This window comes from Chiloscyllium punctatum, chromosome 2, assembly GCF_047496795.1.
Source record: "Chiloscyllium punctatum isolate Juve2018m chromosome 2, sChiPun1.3, whole genome shotgun sequence".
Taxonomy (NCBI): domain Eukaryota; kingdom Metazoa; phylum Chordata; class Chondrichthyes; order Orectolobiformes; family Hemiscylliidae; genus Chiloscyllium; species Chiloscyllium punctatum.
In genome coordinates, this window is record NC_092740.1 from 82,839,131 (window position 1) to 82,866,526 (window position 27,396).

At 41.2% G+C, this 27,396-nt stretch overlaps 1 protein-coding gene across 1 annotated transcript; it reads left to right on the forward strand.

The window, feature by feature from the left end:
* The first annotated feature begins 6,284 nt into the window (after window positions 1–6,284).
* LOC140493350 (sperm-associated microtubule inner protein 10-like) lies at window positions 6,285–19,484 on the forward strand. The gene is made up of 3 exons (XM_072591753.1): window positions 6,285–6,331; window positions 14,153–14,261; window positions 19,272–19,484. The coding sequence occupies exons 1-3, from the start codon at window positions 6,285–6,287 to the stop codon at window positions 19,482–19,484; spliced, it is 369 nt and encodes a 122-aa protein (XP_072447854.1).
* Window positions 19,485–27,396: the final 7,912 nt, after the last annotated feature.

Here is a 27,396-nt window from a genome sequence, read left to right on the forward strand (position 1 = left end):
CACAGTGATCTGACCAGGCAGTGAACCTGCACAGTGATCTGACCAGGCAGTGAACCTGCACAGTGATCTGACCAGGCAGTGATTCTGCAAAGTGATCTGACCAGGCAGTGAACCTGCACAGTGATCTAACCAGGCAGTGATTCTGCACAGTGATCTGATCAGGCAGTGAACCTGCACAGTGATCTGACCAGGCAGTGATTCTGCACAGTGATCTGATCAGGCAGTGAACCTGCACAGTGATCTGACCAGGCAGTGATTCTGCAAAGTGATCTGACCAGCCAGTGAACCTGCACAGTGATCTAACCAGGCAGTGATTCTGCACAGTGATCTGACCAGGCAGTGAACCTGCACAGTGATCTGACCAGGCAGTGAACCTGCACAGTGATCTGACCAGGCAGTGATTCTGCAAAGTGATCTGACCAGGCAGTGAACCTGCACAGTGATCTAACCAGGCAGTGATTCTGCACAGTGATCTGATCAGGCAGTGAACCTGCACAGTGATCTGACCAGGCAGTGATTCTGCACAGTGATCTGACCAGGCAGTGATTCTGCACAGTGATCTGACCAGGCAGTGAACCTGCACAGTGATCTGACCAGGCAGTGAACCTGCACAGTGATCTGACCAGGCAGTGATTCTGCAAAGTGATCTGACCAGGCAGTGAACCTGCACAGTGATCTAACCAGGCAGTGATTCTGCACAGTGATCTGATCAGGCAGTGAACCTGCACAGTGATCTGACCAGGCAGTGATTCTGCACAGTGATCTGATCAGGCAGTGAACCTGCACAGTGATCTGACCAGGCAGTGATTCTGCAAAGTGATCTGACCAGCCAGTGAACCTGCACAGTGATCTAACCAGGCAGTGATTCTGCACAGTGATCTGACCAGGCAGTGAACCTGCACAGTGATCTGACCAGGCAGTGAACCTGCACAGTGATCTGACCAGGCAGTGATTCTGCACAGTGATCACACCAGGCAGTGAGCCTGCATAACGATCTGACCAGGCAGTGAACCTGCACAGCCGGCTGCCTCTGTTGTTTAGTCTCAAGTATCTCTGGACATTGGAGTTCATTCTAAGAAAAATAAACAAACAGTGAAATTCACGGCTGACTTTAGAGAAGTTTGAATGAATGAGCTCACAGCACGGAAGCAGCTAAGTGACCATTTTTTAAAGAGTAACCTTATTTTTATTTTTGTAAATCTACAATAGTGAGTAAAGTGGGTTTTTTTTTTCTGATTCTATGTTTTACTGAGATCTATCTCTTGATTAAACTTTAATATATAAAACCTAGGTACGAAGCTATCCTGGAGTGGTGTTTTCTAGAGCAGTAAGACTGTGCTATTTTCTGGGTCTGTAACTTGTTAAAGTGCAAAGATGGACTTTTGTAGAGTGATATGCTCTTCCTGTCAGCTGTGGGAGATTAGGGAGAGTTTTCATGTCACTCATGATTATGTCTGCAGGAAGCGTGTTTGGTTGTGAATCCTAGTGGATTGCATGGATCGGTTAGAGCAGTATTTAGAGGCAATGAGAGATTTACAGGAGCTAGGGTGTGACGGATGACAGTTGTAGGAAAGGGACATAAACCCAAGATACAGTCAAGTAGATGAGTTATCTCTAAGAAAGGTAGAAGAGGTAGATAGGTAATGCAGGAATTTCCTGTGGCTTTCCCCAACCAAACAAGTATATTGTTTTGGAAAATGTATGGGGTGGTAGACTCTCTGGGGAATGTAGCACTGACAGCCAGGTTTCTGGGACTGAGACTGGCTCTGCTGTAACGAGGGGTACATCAGGTTCCAAGTGATCGATTGTGATAACGGACTGTCTAGTTAGAGGCACAGATATATGTCTGTGGCTGACAATGAGAAATCAGAATGGTGTGTTGCCTCCCTGGTGTCAGGATCAAGGATATGGAGAGGGTGCAGAATATTCTCAAAGGGGAGTGGGACCATTGTAACGAACAACATAGGAAGAGAAAAGGATGAGATTCTGAGGAGACAATACAGGAAATTAGGCTGAAATTTAGAAATTAGATCCTCGAGGGGAGTAATATCTAGAATACTCCTGGTGCCATGAGCTGGTGAGAGTAGAAATAGGAGGATAGAGCAGATGAATGCATGGCTGAGGAACTGATGCAGGGAAAAGGATTCACAGTTTTGGATCATTAAAATCTTTCTGGGGTAGAAGTGACCTGTAAAAGGAGGACAGAATGCACCCAGAGTGGGGGTGTTGAGTGGGACTCAGGGAGATAGTGAAGAATGACATTAGTCTAAGACCGATGAAATCGGAAAAAGGAGCAAGTCAAACAGTCAGGGTAGGCAGGAACAAAGCAGAGAATGAGGTAGGACTGATAAATTAAAATGCATTTGTTTTGAATCAAGAGGCCTTACAGGTAAAGCAGATGAACTCAGGGCATGGTTGGGAACATGGTTTGGGATGTCATAGCAATTACAGAGACATGGCTCAAGGATGGACAGGACTGACAGCTTAATTGTATAGATGTTATAAGAAGGATAGAACAAGGCGGGTGTATTGGTGTTTTTGATTAGGGATAACATTATGGCTGTATCTATGGAGGATATTCCTGGGAGAATGTGCAGGGAGATTATTTGGATAGAACTGAGAAATAAGAAAGGAATGATCACCTTACTGGGATTGTAACTATAAACCCCCAATAGTCAGTGGGAACTTGAGAAGCAAATTTCTAAGGAGATCTCAGTTATCTGTAAGAATAATAGGGTGATAATGGTAGGCGATTTCAACTTTTCAAGCATAGACTGGGACTTCCATAATTATTAAGGGCTTAAATAGAGAGGAATTTGTTAAGTATGTACAAGAAATTTTTATGATTCAGCATGTGGATATACCTACTAGAGAAGGAGCAAAATTTGACCTACTCTTAGGAATTAAGGCTGTGCAGGTGACTGAGGTGTTAGTAGGGGAGCACATCAGGGCTAGTGATCATAATTTTAACAATTTTAAAATAGTGATGGAAAAGGATAGACCAGACCAAAAAGTTAAAGTTCTAAATTGGAGGAAGGCCAATTTTGACAATATTAGTCAAAACATTTCAAAAGTTTATTGGCAGACATTAGCAGGTAAAGGAATAACTGGAAAATGAGATAATGAGGGTCAAGAGACAGTATGTTCCTGTTAGGGTGAAGGCCAGACTCGTCAGTTTAGGGAATGCTGGATGACTACAGAAACTGAGGTTTTGGTCAAGAAAAAGAAGGAAGCATATGTCAGGTATAGATGACAGAGACTGAGTGAATTTTTGGAAGAGTATAAAAGCAGGACATGTATACTTAAGCGGGAAGTCAGGAGGGCAAAAAAGGTAATTAGGGTTAAAGAGAATCCAAAGGGATTCTGCAAACATATTAAGGACAAAAAAGTAACTTGGGAGAGAATAGGGCCCCTTAAGGATCAGCAAGGTCGCCTATGTGTGGAACTGTAGGAGATGGGGGAAAAACTGAATGTGTATTTTGCACAAGTATTTACAATGGAGAAGGATATGGAAGATAGACGACTTGGAGAAATAAATGTCTTAAAAAATGTCTATATTACAGAGGTTGAAAGAAGTTGTAATGACTAAGCATTGCTCATTTCTCACAAGCAGACTATAGATAGCATTGGATGTCAGTGATCCTTGAACTGTGATGTTGATTACAGACAAGGTGTTGTACTTTAATGTGGACAAATGCAATGTACAGGAAACATGCTAAGGCCTAGCCTACACACACATCTTCCACAGTTACACCCACCTTGGGTGAGTGTGGGTACAGCATCAGTATAATTTCACACATCTCTGGAGGGAAATGTTCATTCTCTGGATTGGCATTTCAAGGGAGCACTTGGCCTTTGAAGATTGGGGGATATGCCTTGGCCATCCAATAAGTTCACTCTGCCTAATAGTACATTAGTCTGCCAAGGCAGGCAGCACAAAGAACTGCCTCCCACAGGTTCAACATTGTCCTACTAGATACTCAAACAGTACACGACAAAGTCATGGATTCATTTGCTGAGCTGATGTGTTTTCTGCAATCGTTTTGTCATCTCACTAGGTGACATCATCAGTGCATCTTTTGATAAGCTGTTGGTAGTCTGTCCTGCCTGGTATTTATATGTCTCTGTTGGTACTTCCAGTTCTGTATAATAGTGGTTTGTATACGGGGTTCAATGAAATGTGTCTATTAATTGAGTTCTGGTTGGAATGCCAAACTTCAAGGAATTTTCTGGGATGTCTCTGTGTTGCCTGAACTATGATGGTTACATCATCCCAGTAGAATTCGTGTCCCTCGTTGTCTCTGTGGTTAGGAATGAGGGAGTGCTGGTCCTGTCTGGCAGTGGCAAGCTGATGTTCATGCACTTGTATGGTCAGTTTTCTTCCCATTTGTCCCACGTAGTGTTTTTCATGGTCTTTGCAAGGTATCTTTTAGATAACGTTCATCATGTTGGATGTGGGTGTTGGGTCTTTGACCTTCGTGAGGAGCTGGTGGAAGGATTTGGAGGGATATGGGCCGGGTGCTGGCAGGTGGGACTAGATTGGGTTGGGATATCTGGTTGGCATGGACGGGTTGGACCGAAGGGTCTGTTTCCATGGGCTGTACATCTCTATGACTCTATGACTCTATATTTAAGTGCATCACCATACTGTGCAATTTTGCATTGGTTTCATTTCACTCTTTGTGTTCAAGCAGCTAACAGATTTTATAATTGATCATAAAGTAAGAATGCCCTTCAGTTTGATAATGCAATATGATTAATAGAAAAATTCCATTGGTAAGTCCACACCCACCAGTTGGAAAGAAGGTGAGAACCCCATGTCAGTCATTTTTAAGGATGTCAAATGGCATCTTGTAACAATCAGGCTCATAACCTGGGACCAATATCCTCCTTTTGAATTAAAACTCCATCTGCCACTCCTCAGTTCATTGGCCCATCTGATCAAGATCCCGTTGTAATCTGAGGTAACCTTCTTCGCTGTCCACTACACCTCCAATTTTGGTGTTATCTGCAAACTTACTAACTATACCTCCTATGCTCACATCCAAATCCTTTATGAATAGCAGTGGACCCAGCACCAATCCTTGTGGCACATCACTGGTCACAGGCCTCCAGTCTGAAAAACAACCCTCCTCCACCACCCTCCGTCTTCTACCTTCGAGCCAATTATGTATCCAAATAGTTAATTCTCCCTGTACTCCCTGTATTCCATGAGATCTAACCTTGCTCACCATGAGGAGTCTATCATGAGGAACATTGTTGAATGCCTTACTGATGTCCATGTAGATCATGTCTACCACTCTGCCTTCATCAATCCTCTCCATTACTCTGTCAAAAAACTCAATCAAGTTCATAAGACATGATTTCCCATGCACAAAGCCATGCTGACTATCTCTAAGTATGCTTTTAAAGATGAACATGAGGTAGTACATGAGCCTTCTCATGAAAATAAAGACAAATAATTGAAGAGAAATGTAGCCACACAAGTAGACTCACTTTGGAAAAAGAAAGCATCAAGGTCAGAATCACATTTAGAATTGTAAAATAAGTACCATTTAATGTGCATTTAGTCTTCCTAGTGGAGAGAAGGTTGCCTAGGCAAGAGGTGATAATTGCAATAACTTTCCTTTTTCAAATGTGATTTGAGGGTCACTGGCAAAGTTAGCAGTTGCAGAGGCTTCTTAGCTATTTTGGAGTGCAATTAAGAGGCAGCCACATTGAAATGGGTCTGTGGCTCAACCAGAAATAGACTCAGATGAATTCAAAAGACACTTCAGGAACTCTAATGCCAAAGACAGATCTTTCAGAATAGGTGCATGGAAACAGAGAAACTGGAAGAATAGGAGGAGGTTTTTATGGATAGTGGAGTTTCACTCAGGTAATTTCTTAAGTGTGACAATAAGAATTGTGAGGTTTCTTGGCATATTTGCAATGTTTGTCTTCACAGATTGTGAGATAGACACACCTTCTCATTGACGCAGGTTACTTATTTAAAGCAATTTATACCAAAATATGAAATTCATTGTCACATTAATTAGGTCACAGGCCACTTCTGATGTTAGGTGACTATCATAAAGGACTGTGAATTTACATCATAATAGTGTGTGATTCATATACTAGAAAGTTTATTCCTGCAGTTTGAAAGTTCATTGGACATTCAATGAAAAGGGCAGTGCTGCTATAAAGACGTTAAATTAGATAGTCTTAAGTCATTAGCAAAATTGGAACTTAGAGACCCTATCTATTGCATAAAGTACAGTATAGATTCTCCATTATAAACCAACATGAGCACTTCAAAGGTCGATGCTGCAACGAACACCAAATCAAAAACGTGAGGAGTATGTTTGAACTTGAAGCATTGAGCATATATGTGACCTATCTTTCCTTGAGTGTGAAAAATACCTCATCAATTTGTGGTCAGTTTCCCTGACCTATTTTTAATTTTGTCAACAAATTGATAATGGTCTCTAAATGAACATTTTTAAAAACAGTAACAATTTCCTTTGCACCCTAGCTATTGCCATTACTCTAGAGAGTATGGTGTGTGTAAATGGTGCGGAAACTAATTATAGTATTTGAACCTTGGAGTTAGATCTGAAAGTTAAATTGCTTGGGTTTATTTCTCCCTTTATGAAAAATGCCCCTGTAGCATCTTGGCTGGGTTCTTATTTTGTTCAGTTCTGGGGCCCTAAGTATTTTCTGAAGGGATTTCCCTTCCATAACTTGTACTTTTATGTTTTTATTTTTCTACAGTCTAGCCTCTCAGTGCAGCAAGTCTCCAGCCTACTACAGCAGTAGGCATTGTTCTGGCTGACAATGTTGAGGGTGCTGAGCAGCTCACCAGTGGCGGCTGTCCTGGTTAGGATGGGTGTACCTAACCAAAGGGACTGCAAGAGTTCAAGTACTCAGCTCAACACCATTTTCACAAGGGCAACTATGGATGGGCAACACATGTTGGCAAATGAATCAAAAACCTCTAGGGTCACCTCACTTTGTGATCAATATTAGGGTCTCTGACCAACCGGTAAATTTCAGTTTCGTGTCGCTTAGTTTTTTTTTAAAGTGTAAAACTTGTTGACATCAAAGGAAAGAATAACTTTTAAAGATGTTTGTTTACTGGTTTTATTTTACCACATAAATTTTTATGCTTGTTGATAAACCATTGTTTAGGTGTTATAGCCCATTGCCTTTTTAATGAGTAATGGACAAAAACATCTTGTAGCTGATCTACCATGTATGTAACACAGTTCTCTTTAACTATCCTTTTAATAGCCTTGACTGAGATGATTAGGATGAATCCAAAGAGGTTCTTTAAGTATATTAAATGTAAAAGAATAACTAGAGACAGAATAGGACTCTTCAAGGACCAAAGTGGACATGTATGTATGGAACGGCAGCAGATGATCGAGATCCTCAATGAATATTTCTCCTCTGTGTTTACTGTGGAGAAAGACATGAAGACTTGGGAATTTGGGGAAGTTAGTGTGGTATCTTGGAGATAGTCCATATCATTGTAGAGGATGTTTTGGAAATATTAAAATGGATGAAGGTGTGTAAATCTCCCAGTCCTGACTAGATTTATCCAAGAACCCTGCAAGAGGCTAAAAAAGAAATTGCAGGGGCCCTGGCTGATATTTTTGTGTCATCTTAAGCCATGGTGAGGTCCCAGAAGACTGGAAGGTCGTGAATGTTGTGCCCTTATTCAGGAAGGTCTGCAAAGAAAAACCTGGAAACTATAGACCAGAAAGCTTAGTATCTGTGGTAGACAAGTTACTTGAGAAGATTCAGAGAGATAAGAATTTGGAAAGACAAGGTTTGAATAGGAGTAGTCAGCATGGTTTTGTGTGTCATGTCTCACAAATTTGTTAGAGTTCTTTGATGAAGTGACTAGGAAGGTTGATGAGGGCAGGGCAGTAGATGTAGTCTCAATGTATTTCTAAGGCCTTTCATAAGGTTCCAAGTGGTAGGTTGCTCTGGAAGGTTAGAATGCATAGAATCCAGGGTGAGCTAGCAAACTGGATATACAATTGGCTTGATGGAAGGAAGCAGAGGATAATAGTGAAAAGATGCTTATCGGACTGGAGTCCTGTGACTAGTGAAGGCCTCTGGGTTCAGTGCTGGGCCCACTGCTGTTTATTATCTATATCAATGATTTGGATGAGAATGTCCAAGGCATGATTAGTAAGTTTGCAGATGACACTAAAATAGGTGGTATCGTGGACAGTGAGAAAGGTTATCAGAAATTGCAGCAGGATCTTAAGTGGGCTACGAAATGGCAAATGGAATTTAATATTGATAAGTGTGAGGTCTTGCATTTTGGAAAGTCAAATCAAGGTAGGAGTTTCATGGTGAATGATTGGACCTTAAGAAGTGTAGTGGAACAGAGGGACTTCGGAGTTCATGTGCATTGAATTGAATTTATTGTCACATGTACCAAGGCACAGTGAAAACCTTTGACTTGTGAGCAATGCAGGTAGATCACACAGTTAAGTAGCATAGATAGTAAATAATAGGTAAAGCGGCAAAACAAATAAACACAGGTACAGGCAAATGTTAAGAGTTTGTGAGTCCATTCAATATTCTAACAACAATAGAGTAGAAACTGTTTTGAAACCAGCTGGTACATGTGCTCAGGCTTCTCTACCTTCTCCCTGATGGTAGAGCTTATAGAAAAACATTGCCAGGGTGGGATGGATCTTTGAGAATGCTGGCAGTCTTTCCTTGACAGCAGGCCTTGTAGATGGATTCTATAGATGGGAGGTTGGCTTTTGTGATTGTCCGGGCCGAGTTCACCACTCTCTGTAACCATCTCCAAACCTGAATAGTACAGTTGGCAAGGGTATTCGCCGTCATGCCAAATTTCCACAGTTGCCTGAGGAAGAAAAGACGTTGTTGGGCCATTTTAACCAGTGCATCCACATGAAGAGTCCAAGAAAGCTTGCTGTTGGAAGATTCTCTGAAAGTGGAGTCACAGGTAGATGGGGAAATGAAGAAGGCTTTTGGCACACTAACCTTAATCAGTCAGGGCATTGAATATAGAAGTTGGGAAGTTACATTGCAGTTTTACACTTCGTTGGTGAGGGCTGCACTTGGAGCATTGTGTTCAGTTTTCGTCACCTTGCTATAGGAAGGATGTTATTAAACTGGAAAGAGTGTAGAAGAAATTTATGAGGATGTTGCCTGGACTCAAGCATCTGAGTTATAGGAAGAGGTTGGATAAGCTAGGACTTTTTTCTTTAGAGCGTTGGAGACTGAGGCGGAACTTATAGAAGTGTGTAAGATCACGAGAGGCATGGATAGGGTGAATTCTCCAGGGTTGGGGAATTGAGGACTGGAGGGCATCAGTTGACGGCTAGAGGGGAAAGAATAAAAGGGAACCTGAGGGCCAACACTTTTACACAGAGGGTAGTACGGAAATGAAATGAGCTGCCAGCGAAAGTGGTTGAGGCATGTACATTAACAACATTTAAAAAGCATTTGGACAAATACATGGATAGGAAAGGTTTAGAAGGTTATGGGCCAACTCCAGGGAAATGGTGTTAGTGTGGATGGACAATTGGTCAGCATGGACCAGTTTGGGCCAAGGGCCTGTCTCTGTGCTGTAGGACTCTATGACTATGATTCTAAATGCTTTATATTATTGAATTCCAGGTTTAAATGGTCTTAAAAATCTGAACTACAAATTTCAATTAAAATGTAATTCATATCCTTTACAGAAGAAACACTTCACAAAATTTGTATTTACATAATTCTGCTTTGACACATTTACATAGCTTTTTTTCCAAAGTGAGAAGTTTTGATTCTATGAAGGTATAAAAGTAGAAATAAAAATCCTTTCAGTTGCAATAAAAATTTATGCTCATCTAAATAATTGGAGACTTAAAATTTAGACCCTAATTTTGTATATATCATATCTTTCTCAAATTTAGTATATTTTATTATGCTTTGATCACACTTTCCTAAAGGACCCAACAATAAGATTAATTATTGTTCATACCTCATTACACAAACATTAGAATTTTTTTCCTAAGTTTGTTCTTCAACATGTTTTCTTACGGCCTTCTTAGTTTGCATAGTCATTTGTGTATCTGTATCAATGGATCTGCCAGTTCCCTTACCTCTTTTAGACTCTCAATTTTCAATGAAAATTGTCTCCATGTTCTTTCTACCACATTGCCCCACTTCATACTTACTTTGGTTGAGTAGGCAGAAAAGTAGCAAATGGAATTTAATCTGAAGAAATGCTTTTGAGGAAGGCCAAAAACAGCAGTGGGGTACTCAACAAACTAGGAGGTTTTGGGAGGAATACATGAAGGAAGAGATCTTGGATGGCATGTGCATTGGTCCCTGAAAGTGGAAGGACAGGTAGATCAGGTGATAAAGAAGGCATATGGGGTGCTTTCCTTTATCAGGTGAGGTAGTGAATACAAGAGCAGGGATATAATGTTAGAACTACGTAAGCTACTGGTTAAGTCATAAGTGGAATTTTGGTCACAATTCTGGTCACATTAGAGGAAGGACATAATTGTTTCAGAGAGAGAACAATAGAGATTTAAAAGACTTGAATACTTCAGGTATGAGGAAAGATTGGATATGCTAGTCTCCTTAGAACAGGGGTGGCTGAGTGTTGACTTAATCAAGTTGCACAAAATATTAAAGAATTTAAATAGAGTGGGAAGGAAACACCCCACAGCAAAGGTCAATTACCAGGGCATAAATTTAAGGTGATGTGAAGAAGGATTAAAAGGGGCATGAGAAAAAAAAAGTTTTTGCCGGGGATAATGGGTAGCTGGAATTCACTACCTGGTTTGATGGTTAAGGCGGAAACCTTCAACTCATTTACAAGGAGCCTAGTTCTGCATCTGAAGTGCTGGAACCTGTAAGGCTATGAACCAGTGCTGACAAATGGGATTAGGAATGGGCAGCTAGCTCATTTCACCAGAGTAGACATGATAAACGATGGTTCTATACCGAAGTTAATGTGTAAACTACACATATATTCTGCAAGTTTGTTAATATATTCCTGCCTTATGTTATAGTTCTCCTCTGTATTAACTCTTATTTTAATGTCATCCACAAATTTGTTCCTGATGAATAATATCTAATCCCCAAACTGAATTTTACACAGTGATGGTTACCCTGGAGATTCTTCTCTTTAGCCAAAGTTAGGCAAATTCTACAGTCCTGCTAAATGCCCAATAACATGGTATTTTCAATCCAAGCATCTTGTTTAGTAAACCATTGTGACTTACTCCCTCCACTCCCTACTATTTTTCAAGAAAACAACCAATATTTTTAAAGAAAAAGACTAATGAGCAAATGGCTTCCTATAGGCACTTATCCTCTCAATGGTAACATGAATTACAAATACCTTATATCCAAGTGAAAATATTAATGAGCAATCATTTAAAAACAAACTTTGTTCCATCCTGAAACTAAATAAATGGTTTAAAGTATAACCACTCATAAAACCTGAAATTCCTGGGAACTAGAGACTAACAATTTATCAATCATCAGCACAGATGTTTTGGTCAAAGTGGGATCTCCCTGTGCTCTCTTCCTAGCAAAACTACCTAGCCTGCCTTCTGACCTTTAACACTCAAGCAACCCAACTGTGTTGACAGCAGAATTAAGAACAGGTCTCATGAATGTCTTCATTCTTGCATTTTACCCTAAATTAAAAACACAGTGTCAAAACGTTACAACCTTGTAAGATCTTACATTTGTAACAGAACAGAAGGTTACTCTTGTAGACTAGATGTGAACATAGCAGGTATAGTTAGTAAATTTTTAGATGACACCAAAATTGGAGATGTAGTGGACAGTGAAGAAGGTTACCTCAGATTACAACGGGATCTTGATCAGATGGGACAATGGGCTGAGAATTGGCAGATGAAGTTTAATTCAGACAAATGTGAGGTACTGCATTTTGGGAAAGGAAATCTTAACAGGACTTATACACTTAATGGTAATGTCCTAGGGAGTGTGCTTGAACAAAGAGATCTTGGAGTGCAGGTTCATAGCTCCTTAAAAATGGAGTCGCAGGTAGATAGGATAGTGAAGTAGGCATTTGGTATGCTTTCCTTTATTGGTCAGTGTACTGTGAAGAAGAGTTGGGAGGTCATGTTGCAGCTGTACAGGACATTGGTTAGGCCACTGTTGGAATATTGCTTGCAATTCTGGTCTCCTTCCTACCGGAAAGATGGTGTGAAACTTGAAAGTGTTCAGAAAAGATTTACAAGGATGTTGCCAGGGTTGGAGGATTTGAGCTATAGGGAGAGGCTGAATAGGCTAGGGCTATTTTCCCTGGAACATTGAAGGCTGAGGGGTGACCTTATAGAATCATGAGGGGCATGGATAGGATAAATAGGCAAAGTCTTTTCCCTGAGGTCAGGGAGTCCAGAACTAGAGGGCATAGGTTTAGGGTGAGAGGGAAAAGATATAAAAGAGACCTAAGCAGCAACTTTTTCACTCAGAGAGTGGTATGTGTATAGAATGAGCTGCCAGAGGAAGTGGTGGAGGCTAGTACAATTGTAACATTTAAAAGGAATCTGGATGGGTATATGAATAGGAAGGGTTTGGAGGGATATGAGCCAGGTGCTGGCAGGTGGGACTAGATTGGGTTGGGATATCTGGTCAGCATGGACAAGTTGGACCAAAGGGTCTGTTTCTGTGCTGTCCATCTTTAAGACTCTATCACTCTAGACAGTGCTAGTCAGATGGAAGAGACTTCGCATGGAGCATAAAAATCAACTTAGACCTTTTAGATTAAATATCTTGTTCCTTCATTGTAAAGATTTGTATTAATCTTATTGAAAATACCAAGACAATGTAATAATTTAATATTGTTATCATTTTGCTACCATTGCCTGTGAATTTATCATGTGCAGTACTTAATTATTTGATTCTGGTTTTTCTTTTTGCTATTTAGGTGTCGGCACAATATTTTACTATCTATTTTTGTACTTTTGATCATTATTTTTGAAACGCCTCCTTGTCATTTTAACTGTTGCCTTAGTTTCTTTTTAATCTTGTATCCACTTTCATTATGCTCTTTTTGTTTATTTTCTTAGTGTGTTTTTTCATTTACCCATGTTCTGTCATCAGGGACTAATTTGTTTTATAACATCAACTTTCCAGTTTGTTGTTCCATTCTTGTTACCCCAAAAACAACTTCTTACCCCTTGCTTTGGTCTTTATCTTAATCCAATGTGACACACTGTAGGTAAATAAATAAATGAGGCAAAATTGAAACTAAAGAAAAAGTCATACATTAGAATATAAATAGAAAGGAGAGGGTGATAAAAGTGGGGCAAGTGGGGATTGAAGTCATGTCTAGCAATGGGGAAAAGGGAGTCATGTCCTATATTGGTGAAGGGGGATTGGGTCCTGGGCTTAAAATGAGGGTGTTGGGTCCCATAAAGAGAGGGAGAATGTTGGATCCAGAGTGGAGGCTGTTGAATTCCAGGAGGAGGGGGGTGGCTGAGTCAAGGACTAGAGGGAGTTAGGTATCTGGGGGAGAGGGGTGTAGTTGGGGATGTGTGAGCTAAGTTGGGGGAGGGTGTCAGTTGAATATTCTTTCACCTGTTATATTAGGTATTTAATAGTCTTCCCTCAGTAATTATTTATTTCAGTGCAGCAGAACCCCCTACACCCTAAAATGAGATTATATGTTTGCATTGCTCCTGACTATCCATAATATTTATTTTGTCTATAGGTAGGACATCTATGGCAGGGTTTTCACTATTTTGAGTCCTCTTCCCAGATAACATCTCCAGTTTTTTTGAGAAATGCTAATAAACAGTACGGCGTTGTTGAAACATAATAATATCCTTCCAAATAGATCTTTAGTTAAATTACAGTTTCCACAGAAAAAAACAGATAGGATTAAGAAAATTTACTTCAGAAAATTCCCTATAATTGATACATAAGATAAAGAATTTGATGGAACCACTATAATTTTTTGATATAATTATTGATTAGTTGTTGGCTAACAAAATTCATGATCAGAAAATAAGAATAAAATATTTGCCATATATTGCCACAATAATATGGAATTGTAATATTAGTTTTGTTAAATGCTACTTTTTAGACAAAGTATATTAATCAAAATTGGAACTGAAAATATTAATTTATAATTTATATTTTCCAGTTGTACTATAGGTCATATCCCAATTTTCTCTGACCTCCATCCTTGTATTCCAAGGCGCTATGTAATGCCATGGAAACAGGACATGAAGAACAGGAGGCTCATCTTAAAGGTATTGTTAATTAATGTCAGCAATTTTTATGACTGAAGCCCTACATTTTTCCTTTGTTATCCTATAATACTGTAGTATGAATATTTTTAAAGTGCAACCTTAAAATCCCTGCTTCAGGAGGTTCAAATCCAGCTCAATCAGAATTAGTATTTTCATATTTATAAGAACCCTTGACTGTGTGGATTATGTAAACTAAAAGTCCTTTGCTATATTTCAAAAGTGTGTACTGGCATTTCTTTGATCATTTTGAGAAAGATTAATACTTTTAGTGCCAGTTTGTGCAATGTTAGAGTGTATTGTACCATAAATGGGTAGGCATGGGGGATGCAATTGCCTTGTGGTATTATTGCTGAACTGTTAATCCAGAAACTGAGCTAATGTTCTGGGAACCAAGTTTGAATCCCACCAAGTAGGTGGTGGAATTTGAATTCAATAAAAAATATCTGGAATACTGATGACTATTGTCAATTATTGGAAAAAATCTATCTGGTTCACTAATCTTGTTCAGGGAAGGAAAATCTGCCATCCTCGCCTGATCTGGCCTACATGTGACTCCAGATCCACACACCTTGACTCCCAATGGTCAAGCAAGCCATTCAGTGGTACCAATCAATACAAAGTATCTTCAAGGGTTGGGCAATAAATGCTGGCCAGCCAGCAATGCCCACATCTTACAAGTGAATAAAAACAATACACGGCAGTAAAGAGAGAACTAAACAGGGGCCGAATTGATGAACAAAAGGAAATGAAGAGTCACAGAGTTATACAGCATGGAAACAGACCACTATGTCCAACTCATCCATACCGATCAATTAATCTAGTCCCATTTGCCAACACCAAACCCATATCCCTCTAAACCCTTCCTATCCACATACCCATCCAGTTGCTCTTTGAAAATTGCAATTTTACCAGCTTCCACCACCACCTCTGGCAGCCCATTCCATACACACACACCCTTTGTGTGAAAAAGTTGCCCCGCATGTCCATATTAAATCTTTCCCCTCTCACCTTAAACCTATGCCAACTAGTTTTGAACTCCCCCCTGTGAGGAAAGGATCTTGGCTATTCACCCTAGCCATGTCTCTCATGATTTTATAAATCTCTATAAGGTCACCCCTCAGCCTCTGATACTCCAGGGAAAACATCCTCAGCTTAGTCAGGTTTTCCCTACAGCTCAAACCCTTCAAAACTGGCAACATCCTTGTAAATCTTTTCTGAACACTTTCAAGTTTCACAGCATTCTTCCTATATCAGGGAGACAAAAATTGCAAGGAACTATAAATCTGCACTCCAAGGTCTCTTTGTTCAGCAACACTTTCTCAGACCTTACCATTAAATGTATGAGTCCTTCCCTGATCTGCCTTTCCAAATGCTGCACCTCATGTTTATCTAAATTAAACTCCACCTGCAATCCTCGGCCCATTGGCCCATCTGATCAAGAACCATTGTACTGTGAGGTAGCCTTCTTCATTGTCCATTACACATCCAATTTTGGTGTCATCTGCAAATTCACTAACTTTACCTACCATGCTTCCATCCAAGTCATTTATATAAATAATTAAATTCTATGGACCCAGCACCAATCTTTGTGGTACACCGCTGGTCCCAGGCTTTCAGTCTGAAAAGCAATGCTCCACCACACCCTTTGTCTCCTAACTTGCTCTCACTACTTCTGTATCCAAATGGCTGGTTCTCCCTCTATTCCATGTGATCTAACCTTACTAACCAGTCTACCGTGAGGAAACTATCGAATGCCTTATTGAAGTCCAGATAGATCATGTTCACTACTCTGCCCTCATCACAGGTATATAGTTCCTTGGCTTTTCCTTACCAGCTTTCTGAAATAGTGGCACCATGTTAGCCAACCTCCAGTGTTTTGGCACCTCACCTATGGCTATTGATGATAAAAAATATCTAAGTAAGAGGCCCAGAAATCACTTCCATAGCTTTCCACACAGATCGAGGGTATATCTGATCGGGTGCTGCAGAATTATCCACGTTTATGCATTTTAAGACAGGTGTCAAAGAAATGAGCGTAGCATAAAATGAGGCCCACACAAAAGAATACTGGCTGAAGTTACCCAATATCAAAAGCTACTTGCATTTGTAAGGCATTTTACAGAAAGCATTATTTGAATAGCAATAAAAGAGGAGGGGCAGTGTAAAGATACAGGATTGAGCCTATGATTAGGAGTCAGAGTTATAAAAAGAGACTAGAAATTTGGGGCTGGGCGTTACTAGTTCTTTGGTGTTGGATTGGAAGGAGTGAATGCTGAAAATGTGGGAAAGTGGTCGATGATGAGTGTCATGCCAACGTCTTCTAGCAGGGACAAATGATGACCATCCAACCAGAGCCCAGTAAAGTGGCCAATTAAGGGCTTCTTTATGACTACACTGGCATTTTACTTGCCACATGTAAATTGATGTTTAAGACTACTTTCAGGCTCAGAACATGCAAACAAAGAACAAGAGTACGTCACTTGGCTGTTCGAGCCTAGAGCCCTTTGGATGTACTCAACTATTCAATTGATCTGATTTTAACCTCAACTCTACATATACCTGATCACCTTACATCCCCTCAGTAACTAAATATAATCCATGTAAGATTCCACGTTGCAGATGCCATGATGATGGGAGGGCCCACTGCCTCACGTCGTGTGAACCTTAGTGGCCTCTGTCAGACACAAGGGACAGACTGTTCACCTTTTGAGAACTCTTTGGCTTGCAGCTGGGCCCAAAGTGGCAAAGGTCATCATCATGGCAATGGCAACATGGAATCATACACAGGTTACATTTGTTTACCAAGGGTGTAGAAAGATTATCAGTGGTGTATGCATGAATGGAGAGTTGAGTAAAATCAGATCAACCACGATCATATTGAATGGTGGAGCAGACCAAAGAGCCAAGTGGCCTACTCTTGTTCCTTGTTCATATGTTTTGAGTCTGAAAATAGTCTCAACCATCAGTTTGAATCAATTCCTCCCAATTGTTCACCTGTGTGTGTGTCATCCAGTTAAGGACGACGGGTAGCCCAAGGAAGATGGAGGCTTTCAGCGTGATATAGGAGCTGGAGCCACTGAGAGTAGTGAACATTACCGGAAAAGACAGATGCAGGAGATAGCTCAAAATGCAGGGGTTCACATTCTTCCATGGTAAAAATAACAATAACGTAATGTGAGGCAGCTCAGGCTGGAGAGTTGACCCACCCAGAAAGCCGTTCTTGGTTGTCCATGAACAATACAAACCCTGATGGTGCTAACCTCCTATGGCCTGTCAACCTCCCTGTGTGAGGCCTCCTCTACAAATGTAGTGATTGGGACCAGGTGGACCTTGTTGACTATGAGGTTCCCTGATTGGCCCAGATAAACAGACCCAACCACGTAGTCAGTGAAGGCCATCTTGACCTAATCACTACAGCAACATTGTTGGGCCCCAAAACCAGCAGGTAGGTGCATGTGATAATAGGAAAGTAGGGGGGAATGGATCTTGATTGGGCCCAATTAGGAGTTGGATGGTCATGCTGTGGCTGGACAGGACGTTGGCTAGGCCAATGTTGGAATATTGAGTACACTTTTGGTCTCCCTCCTATTGGAAGGATGTTGTGAAATTTGAAAGGGTTCAATAAAGATCTACAAGGATGTTGCCAGGATTGGAGGGTTTGATCTACAAGGAGAGTCTGAATAGGTTGGTGCTGTTTTTCCTGAAGCATTAAAAGTTGAGGGGTGACCTATAGAGATTTATAAAATCATGAGGGACATGGATAGGGTAAATCAACAAGGTCTTTTCCCTGGTGGGGGAGGGGGGTGCGGGGTGAGTATGGAACTAGAGGATATAGGTTTAGGGTGAGAGGGACATGCAGAGGGTGTTGCATGTATGGAATGAGCTGCCAGAAAAAGTGGTGGAGGCTGGTACAGTTACAACATTTAAAAGGCACCTGGATTGGTATATGAATCGGGCATGGTCCAAGTGCTGGCAAATGGAACTAAATTAGGTTAGGATATCTGGTTGGCTTGGACAAGTTGGACTGAAGGGTCTGAGTCAATGACACTATAATTGAACTTGTTCCCTTCCCATTTCAATGGCACAGGCAATATTGATAATGTCTAGCCTTTTATGCCAGTTTCTTTTCATGGAATGTGCAAATGGCAGCTGAGTTCACCTAAATAATCATACTTCACATTAACTGATTATATGGATGATAACTTTGAAATAAAAGCAAAATACTGTGGGTAGTGGAAATCTGACTAAAAACAGGGAGTGCTAGAGAAACTCAATAGGTCTGGTAGCATCTGTCAGGACAAAGCATTACTCTGATGCTGAGTCCAGTATGACTCTTCTTCAGAACACTGAAATAGTCATCAGCAAAATGATAAGACGCTCAATAAATACTAGGCTAGGCTTTCCGTTACTAGCATGTTTTGTTATTAAATAGAATGAGCTGAGTTACAAATTGGATTATCCCCAGGATTAGTGAGGAAAAAGTAATCATATCAAAATAAATATTTGCAGTTATATGTACCTTCCACAACCACAAGGTATCCCACACTTTACAGTCACTAAAGCAATTTTGGCATTTGTCACTGATGCAATGTAGCAAATGTGGCAAATATTTTGCGCACAGCAACCTCCTAGAAGCAAATGGCAACCTCCAGATATAATGATTGAGGCATCGATATTGTACAGGACACTTGCTTTTTTATCAAAAATAGTGCAAAGGGATCATTTATGTCCACTTGAAAAAGACAGATGGACTCTAAGAGAAACATTTTAACCAATAGATGGTTTCTCTGACAGTGTGAGTACTGCAGCAGAGTATTAACCTACACCCCAAGTGGGAAGTGAGAATACTACCAAACAAACCACAGCTCAAAACTAATGATTTAAAATACAAGTCGATGACAATGACAATTTGTTTTGTAAATTCATAATTGATGAGCATTAATTTAAAAGCGTTTCGAAGTTAATCTTCTTGAATTAATCACCTTACTGATCATGACTTTCCCATTTTAGCACCAAAAACTGAGTGGAATACCACATGATGAAGGGGAAGAGAGCTTATTCCTGGAGAGACGTGAACGGCTGTGTCATGGAGAGGACAGACTCTGTCTCAGTGATCAAATGAACCAATTGACTCCAGGCAATATGCTTCATATTCCTCTGTCTTCCCATCTCTCCAGGTACCGGAGTACTATTATACGACGCTGGGGCAGATCTCGCACCTAAACACTTTCTGATTGAGCCACCTTCCTATATTCTTTGACCAGTATAAAAGAAGTAGTTGATATCTTTGGGGACCTGCTCATCATCAGTTACTAATTGTTCCGTGCTTGTCAAGAGTAATAAACTATACCACTGTCTCAATAAAAAATGTAGCATAAGCTCATCTGCACTGTGACTCTGTGATTCTATGTGTTCATTTATGTTAACTGTGCAAAAGGGATTCATCGTAAGTAACTTAAGACCAACTGTTAACAATGATGATCCAAATTAATTCATCCATGAGCTACCATTGGCATTGAGTTATAGTGCATGCAAACAGACCCTTTGGTCCAACCAGTCCATGCCGAACATAATCCCAAACTAAAGTAGTCCAAAACTCATATGTGTGTATACTACTTGTGGAGAAAAGGTCATAGCTTTCTGGGGTCAGGCTGTCACAACAATCACTACTTGTTCTCCAAAAATATATTAAAATGGCACTTTTCCTTCCAACATCCAGGCCACTGGCCAGAATGATTCCCAGGATTACAAATTTGGATGATGGAGGTTCTTGTAATTTCTATATTGTCTATTCTTGTAAAAAGATGTCTAAAGCAGCATGTTGGGTCCTGCAGCCGTGTTATTTAAAGGGCCAGACATCTTGATGGCTTGTACATAACATGTTTTAAACTTTTCCAGCACAAGATCCCTGAAATATCTTGTTGTGTTCTGCTTTGGCATCTGCCAAAGACTATTGTTTTATACTCATGGGGATGACAGGGGAGTAGGTGACTTGCCTACTGAACAGGTTTGGGGATCGCAGTGTCAATGTCTCTGAGTCAGAAATTACAAGAAGATAGAGCAGAAGTGGAGGAGAGAATAAGCTCTGCATCTTACTGCCATTGAATGTCAAGGTGGGGGAAGGCAGGGGCACTTTTCCTGATTGGATATTGTCTTTGGCAAGCGGTTGGATGATGAGAATGTTACTTGCTGCTTATCGGCATCAGCTTGAATGTTATGCAGGTCTAGCTTTGTATGGATACAAACTGCTTCATTTTTGTAGGAGTTGTGAATGGTGCACAGGAGGGATCAAAACACCGAGGGAGAGAAATGGTTAACAACAACTAGTATTTACAATAATTGAAGAGGGCATTCAGTGGAATGCATAGCTCCACCACACTGTGATATCAACATTATTACACTGAAATAGAAGACATCTGTGGATACTGAAAAATCTAAAACAAAAACAGAAAATTGCTGGAGAAACTCAGCATGTTTGGCAGCATCTGTGGAGAGAAAACACATTAAATCTTTTGAGTTCAGCAAATCTTCTTCAGAGCTCTGAAGAGCTTCCCCAGCAATTTCTGTTTATGTTTACAATTTGGATACCATCAGACTGTCATAATGTACTTGCTCTGCTTTTTCTTCACAGGTGCTGCTAGAACTGTTGAGTTTCTCCAGCAACTTCAGTTTTTGTTTCAACATTATTACAACTATCCACATCTTTGTTAATGGTTTTGCTTTTGTGACTACAAAGCTCAAAAAAAGATTTGTATGAAGAGCGCCCTTTTTTTCAGGAGGCTTCAAGGCAAACTACACTTAACAACCTGCTTTGAAAACTCTGCTTATAGTTTGATAGCTGTGACAAATTCTATAAGAGTAGTTGAGTTAATCCTCATTATTCAACAAAACAACCACTTTATCCTATCTCCTAAAGTTAACAGATCAATTTTATAAAAATAAGTTCCAGGATCCAATTTGGTATCTTCACACCAATAAGTAAGTAGTTCTTCCCTAAGCAGTACCCTATTGGTGTACCAGGTTTTGTTGAAATCCATCCACTAAGTGGTAGATGCAGATACAGTTACAACATTTAAAAGATATTTGGATAGGTACACAATTAGGAAGTATTTAGAATGATATGGGCCTAAATGGGAGTAGCTTAGTTTGGGAAACCTGGTTGGCATGGATGAGTTGGACCGAAAGGTCCGTTTCCATGCTGTATGACTCTATGATCTCTATCTATGACTCTAGGTTTTAAAATATATTGCCAACAGACAGACCAATAAGCAGGGAAAAAAAAGTACTATCATCACACAATAAAAACAAACCGCTGTAAATATTCAGCATATCTGATACCATCCAAGATGAGAGAAAAAGAGTTAATGTGTCACATTGATGACCATTTCACGTTTCCAACCATAAATCTTGAGAACTGGTCCTGATGTGATTGTAATAGAGGAGTCTCTAGTCAGAGGCACAGACAGACGTGTCTGTGGCAGGCAGCAAAACATCAGAATGGCGTGTTGCCTAACTGATGCCAGGATCAAGAATATCTCAGAGAAGTTGCAGAATGTTCTCAAAGGGGAGAGGGATCAGCAGGAGATTGTTGTACATATTGGAACTAACAACATAGGAAGGGACAAGGATGAGACTCTGAAGGGAGAAAACAGACAGTTAGGCAGGAAGTTAAAAAGGATATCAAGGGTAGTAATATCTGGATTACTCCCAGTATAACAAACTAATGGAGGTCATGGCTGAGGAGCTGGTGCAGGGAGAAAGGTTCACATTTTTGGATCATTGGAATCCCTTTTGGGATAGAAGTGAACTGTACAAGAAGGGCACATTAGACCTGAGTTGGAAGGGGACTAATATAGTAGGGAGGTTTGCTAGAACTGCTCCGGAGGATTAAAATAGTAAGGTAGGGTGTGGGACCCAGAGAAATAGTGAGAAAAGAGATCAATCTGACACTGGTACAGTTGAGAAACGGAGTGAGTCAAACAGTCAGGGCAGGCAGGAACAGGGCAGAGAACAAGGTAGGACTGATAAATTAAACTGCATTTATTTCAACGCAAGAGGCCTAACAGAGAAGGCAAGTGAACTCAGGGCATAGTTAGGAACATGGGATTGTGTATCATGGGATTGGGTATCATGGTTCAGGGATGGACAGGACTGGTAGCTTAATGTTCCAGGATACAAATGCTATGGGAAGGATAGAAAGGGAGGCAAGACAGGAGAGGGACTGGTGTTTTTGATAAGGGATAGCATTTTATGGCAGTTCGTAGAGGGAATATTCCTGGAAATACATCCAGGGAGGTTATTTGGGTGGAATTGAGAAATAAGAAAAGGATGAGCACCTGATTGAGATTATAATATAGACCCCCAATAGTCAGTGGGAAATTGAGAAATAAATTTGGAAGAAGATCTCAGTTCTCTTTAAGAATAATAGGGTGGCAAGGCATTTTAACTTGCCAAACATAAGCTGTGACTGCCATTGTGTTAAGGGTTTAGATGGAGAGGAATTTGTTAAGTGTTTGCAAGAACATTTTCTGATTCAATATGTGGATGTACCTAATAGAGAAGGTGCAAAACTTGACCTAATCTTGGGAAATAAGGCAGGGTATGTGACTGAGGTGCGAGTAAGGAAGCACTTTGGGGCCAGTGACCATAACCCTGTTAGATTTAAAATAGTGATGGAAAAGGATAGACAGGATCTAAGAGGGTAAAAACAATGACTGCAGATGCTGAAAACCAAATACTGGATTAGTGGTGCTGGAAGAGCACAGCAGTTCAGGCAGCATCCAACGAGCAGCGAAATCGACGTTTCGGGCAAAAGCTCTAAGAGTTAAAGTTCTAAATTGGAGGAAGACCAATTTTGACGGTATTGGCAAGAATTTTCAAAAGTTGATTGGGGGCAAATGTTCACAGGTAAAAGGATGGCTGGAAAATGGGAAGCCTTCAAAATGAGACAGTAGTTTCCTGTTAGGGTGAAAGGCAAGGCTGGTAGGTATAGGAAATGCTGGATGGCTAGAGAAATTGAGGTTTTGGTTGATAAAAAGAAGGAAGCATATGTTAGGTACAGACAGGAGAGATCGAGTGAGTCCTATAAAGGCAGTAGGAATATATTTAAGAAGGAAATCAGGAGGACAAAAAGAGGACATGAGATAGCTTTGGTTAATAGGATTAAGGAGAATCCTAAGGGAAGCTATAAATACATCAAGAGCAAAAGGGTAACTAGGGAGAGAATAGGCCCCACAAGATCTTCAAAGCAGCCTATGTGTGGAACCGTAGGAAATGAGGGAGAAACTGAATGAGTATTTCGCATTAGTGTTTACTTGTGGTGAAGAGCATGAAAGATACAGAATGTGAACAAGTAGATAATGACACCTTGAAAAATGTCCATATTACAGGGGAGGAGGTGCTGGCTGTCTTAAAATGTATAAAAGTGGATCAATCCCGAGGACCTGATCAGGTGTACCCTACAACTCTGTGGGAAGCTAGGGAAGTGATTGTTGGGCCCCTTGCTAAAATATTTGTATCATCGATAGTCACAAGTGAGGTGCCGGAAGACTGGAGGTTGGTTAACGTGGTGCCACTATTTAAGAAATGTGGTAAGGAAAAGCCAGGGCACTATAGACCAGTGAACCTGACATCAGTAGTGGGTAAATGTTTGGAGGCAATCCTGAGGGACAGGATTTACATGTATTTGGAAAAGCAAGATGGAGTAGGGATAGGCAACATGGCTTTGTGTGTGGGAAATTATGTCTCATGAACTTGATCAAGGTTTTTGAAGAAGTAAGGAAGAGGTTTGATGAGGGAAGAGTGTGGACATGATGTATATGAACTTCAGTGAGGCATTTGACAATGTTCCTCATGGTAGACTGGTTAGCAAAGTTTGATCTCATGGAATACAGGAAGAACTATCCATTTGCATACAAAACTGGCTCCAAGGTAGGAGACTGTGGGTGGTGGTGGAGAGTTACTTTTCAGACTGGAGGCCTGTGACTAGGGTGTGCCACAAGGATTGGTGCTGGGTCCACTGTTTTTCATCATTTATATAAATGATTTGGATGTGAGCATAAGAGGTATAGCTAGTAAGTTTGCATATGACACCAAAATTGGGGTGTGGTTGACAGTGAAGAAGGTTACCTCAGAGTATAACGGGATCTTGATCAGATGGGCCAATGGGCTGAGGAGTGGTAGATGGAGTTTAATTTAGATAAATGCGAGGTGCTGCATTTTGGAAAGGCAAATCAAGCATGAAATATACACTTAACGGTAAGGTCCTGGGGAGTGTTGCTGAACAAAGAGATCTTGGAGTGCAGGTTCATAGCTCCTTGGAAGTAGAGTTGCAGGTAGATAGGATAGTGAAGAACGTGTTTGGTATGCTTTCCTTTATTGGTCAGAATATTGAGTATAGGAGTTGGGAGGTCATGTTGCAGCCGTATAGGAAATTGGTTAGGCCACTTGTGGAATATTGTGTGCAATTCTGGTCTCCTTTTATAAGAAGGATGTTGTGAAACTTGAAAAGGGTACAGAAAAGATTTACAAGGATGTTGCCAGGGAGAGGCTGAATAGGCTGGGAGCACCGCAGGCTGAGGGGTGAGCTTACATAGGTTTATAAAATCATGAGGGGCATGGATAGGGTAAATAGACAAAGTATGTTTTCCTGTGGTGAGTCCAGAACTGGAGGGCATAGGTTTAGGGTAAGAAGGAAAAATTTAAAAGGCATCTAAGAGGCAACTTTTTTCACGCAGAGGATGGTGCATGTATAGAATGAGCTGTCTGGGAAGTGGTGGGGGCTAGTACAATTAGAGCATTTAAAATACATCTGGATGGGTCATAGTGTCATAGAGATGTACAGCATGGAAACAGACCCTTCAATCCAATCCGTCCATGCTGACCAGATATCCCAACCCAATCTAGTCCCACCTGCCAGCACCCGGCCCATATCCCCCCAAATCCTTTCTATTCATATACCCATCCAAATGCCTCTTAAATGTTGCAATTGTACCAGCCTCCACCACATCCACTGGCAGCTCATTCCATACACGTACCACCCTCTGTGTGAAAAAGTTGCCCCTTAGGTCTCTTTTATATCTTTTCCCTCTCACCTTAACCTATGCCCTCTAGCTCTGGACTTCCCAACCCCAGGGAAAAGACTTTGTCTATTTATCCTATCCATGCCCCTCATAATTTTGTAAACCTCTATAAGGTCACCCCTCAGCCTCCGATGCTCCAGGGAAAACAGCCCCAGCCTGTTCAGCCTCTCCCTGGCAACATCCTTGTAAATCTTTTCTGAACCCTTTCAAGTATATGAATAGAAAGGGTTTAGATTAGGCTAAATGCTGAAACTGGGACTAAATTAGGTTAGGAGGGAGGAACCTTTGCAAGTCTGTGAGAGTGTTGTACTGAGCTGGGGTAGAGCTAATTGCATGGAATGTAGGTAGCAGTGCTTGGCTGCGAGCGTGGAGTGGAGGATCCGGATGGAGGTCTGTTGCTGGAGGCTTCGGATTTGTTGCAGGTACTGGTTGTCCTGGTTGGGTCCAAATTGTGTTGGTCTGAAGGTAGTCCAGAGTCCATGCGGGGTCAGTCGGTTCCATAGGCAGGTGCTGAGGAAAGAGATGTGGCTGTGGTAGCGAGTCTGTTTCAGGACGTGGCTGAAGAGCTTCTGCCTTTGCAAGTCTGTGAGGGTGTTGTACTGAGCTGGGGTAGGGCTAATTGCAGAGAATGTAGGTAGCGGCGCATGGCTGCAAGCGTGGAGCGGAGGATCCGGAGGGAGGTCTGTTGCTGGAGGCTTCGGATTTGTTGTAGGTACTGGTTGTCCTGGTTGGGTCCAAATTTTGTTGGTCTGAATGTCCTTTGCAAATCTGTGAGAGTGTTGTCCTGAGCTGCCTTTGCAAGTCTGTGAGAGTGTTGTCCTGAGCTGACTTTGGGGAGACAGGCCGCCTACTTGCGGAACGTTTCAGAGAACACCTCTGGGACACCCGGACCAACCAACCCAACCACCCCGTGGCTCAACACTTCAATTCCCCCTCCCACTTCATCAAGGACATGCAGGTCTTTGGACTCCTCCATCGCCAGACCATTGCAACACGACGGTTGGAGGAAGAGCGCCTCATCTTCTGCCTAGGAACCCTCGAACCACAAGGGATGAACTCAGACTTCTCCAGTTTCCTCATTTCCCCTCCCCCCACCTTGTCTCAGTCCCAACCCTCGAACTCAGCACCACCTTCCTAACCTGCAATCTTCTTCCTGACCTCTCCGCCCCCACCTCCACTCCAGCCTATCACCCTCACCCAATCACCCTCACCTTAAACTCCTTCCACCTATCGCATTTCCAACACCCCTCCCCCAAGTCCCTCCTCCCTACCTTTTATCTTAGCCTGCTTGGCACACTTTCCTCATGCCCGAAACATTGATTCTCCTGCTCCTTGGATGCTGCCTGATCTGCTGTGCTTTTCCAGCAACACATTTCCAGCATTAAATTAGGTTAGGATATCTGGTCAGCATGGATGAATTGGACGAAAGGGTCTGTTTCCATGCTCAACATCTCTATGACTTATGACTCTTTGAATGGCCATGAACTTAAAATGTTAACCTTATTTCACTGTCCTTAGCTGATCCTACTGACAGGGCTACCAACCATTCTGGAACTGCCAACAGGCATTGAAAGCAACCTGGAAATTTTAAAACAATAGAATTCCATTAATTGATTCCTAGCAACAAGAGTCTATTTTACTGATTGTGGTCACAGGTACCATTTCTATGCAAGGTGGCATGGAACATATGTGCCACCATTGCACACATGTTCAGCCTGAACTTTCACTGCCTTTGCCTGCCTAGAAAATTCATACCCACAAATCCAGTTCCAGCACAGTCTAGAAAGCTTTAATTGCTCCTGAGATCCTGACTGACAATCTTGTAAGGCCAAGTCTTTGGCTAAAAAGGGGCACTGCACCCTGCTTTGTTGCTGCCATTACCAAAACTCCAAATTGTTCAAATCCTTGGAATAACTCATACAATACATTTCACCTGAAAGAAATGATATCACCTTTGCTTCTGCTTCTCCTTTTGCATATCATTCCTTCTAGTTTATATTAAAATGTAATTGTTGCTTGCACAATGACTGGCACAATTTAGCACAATCTATGTA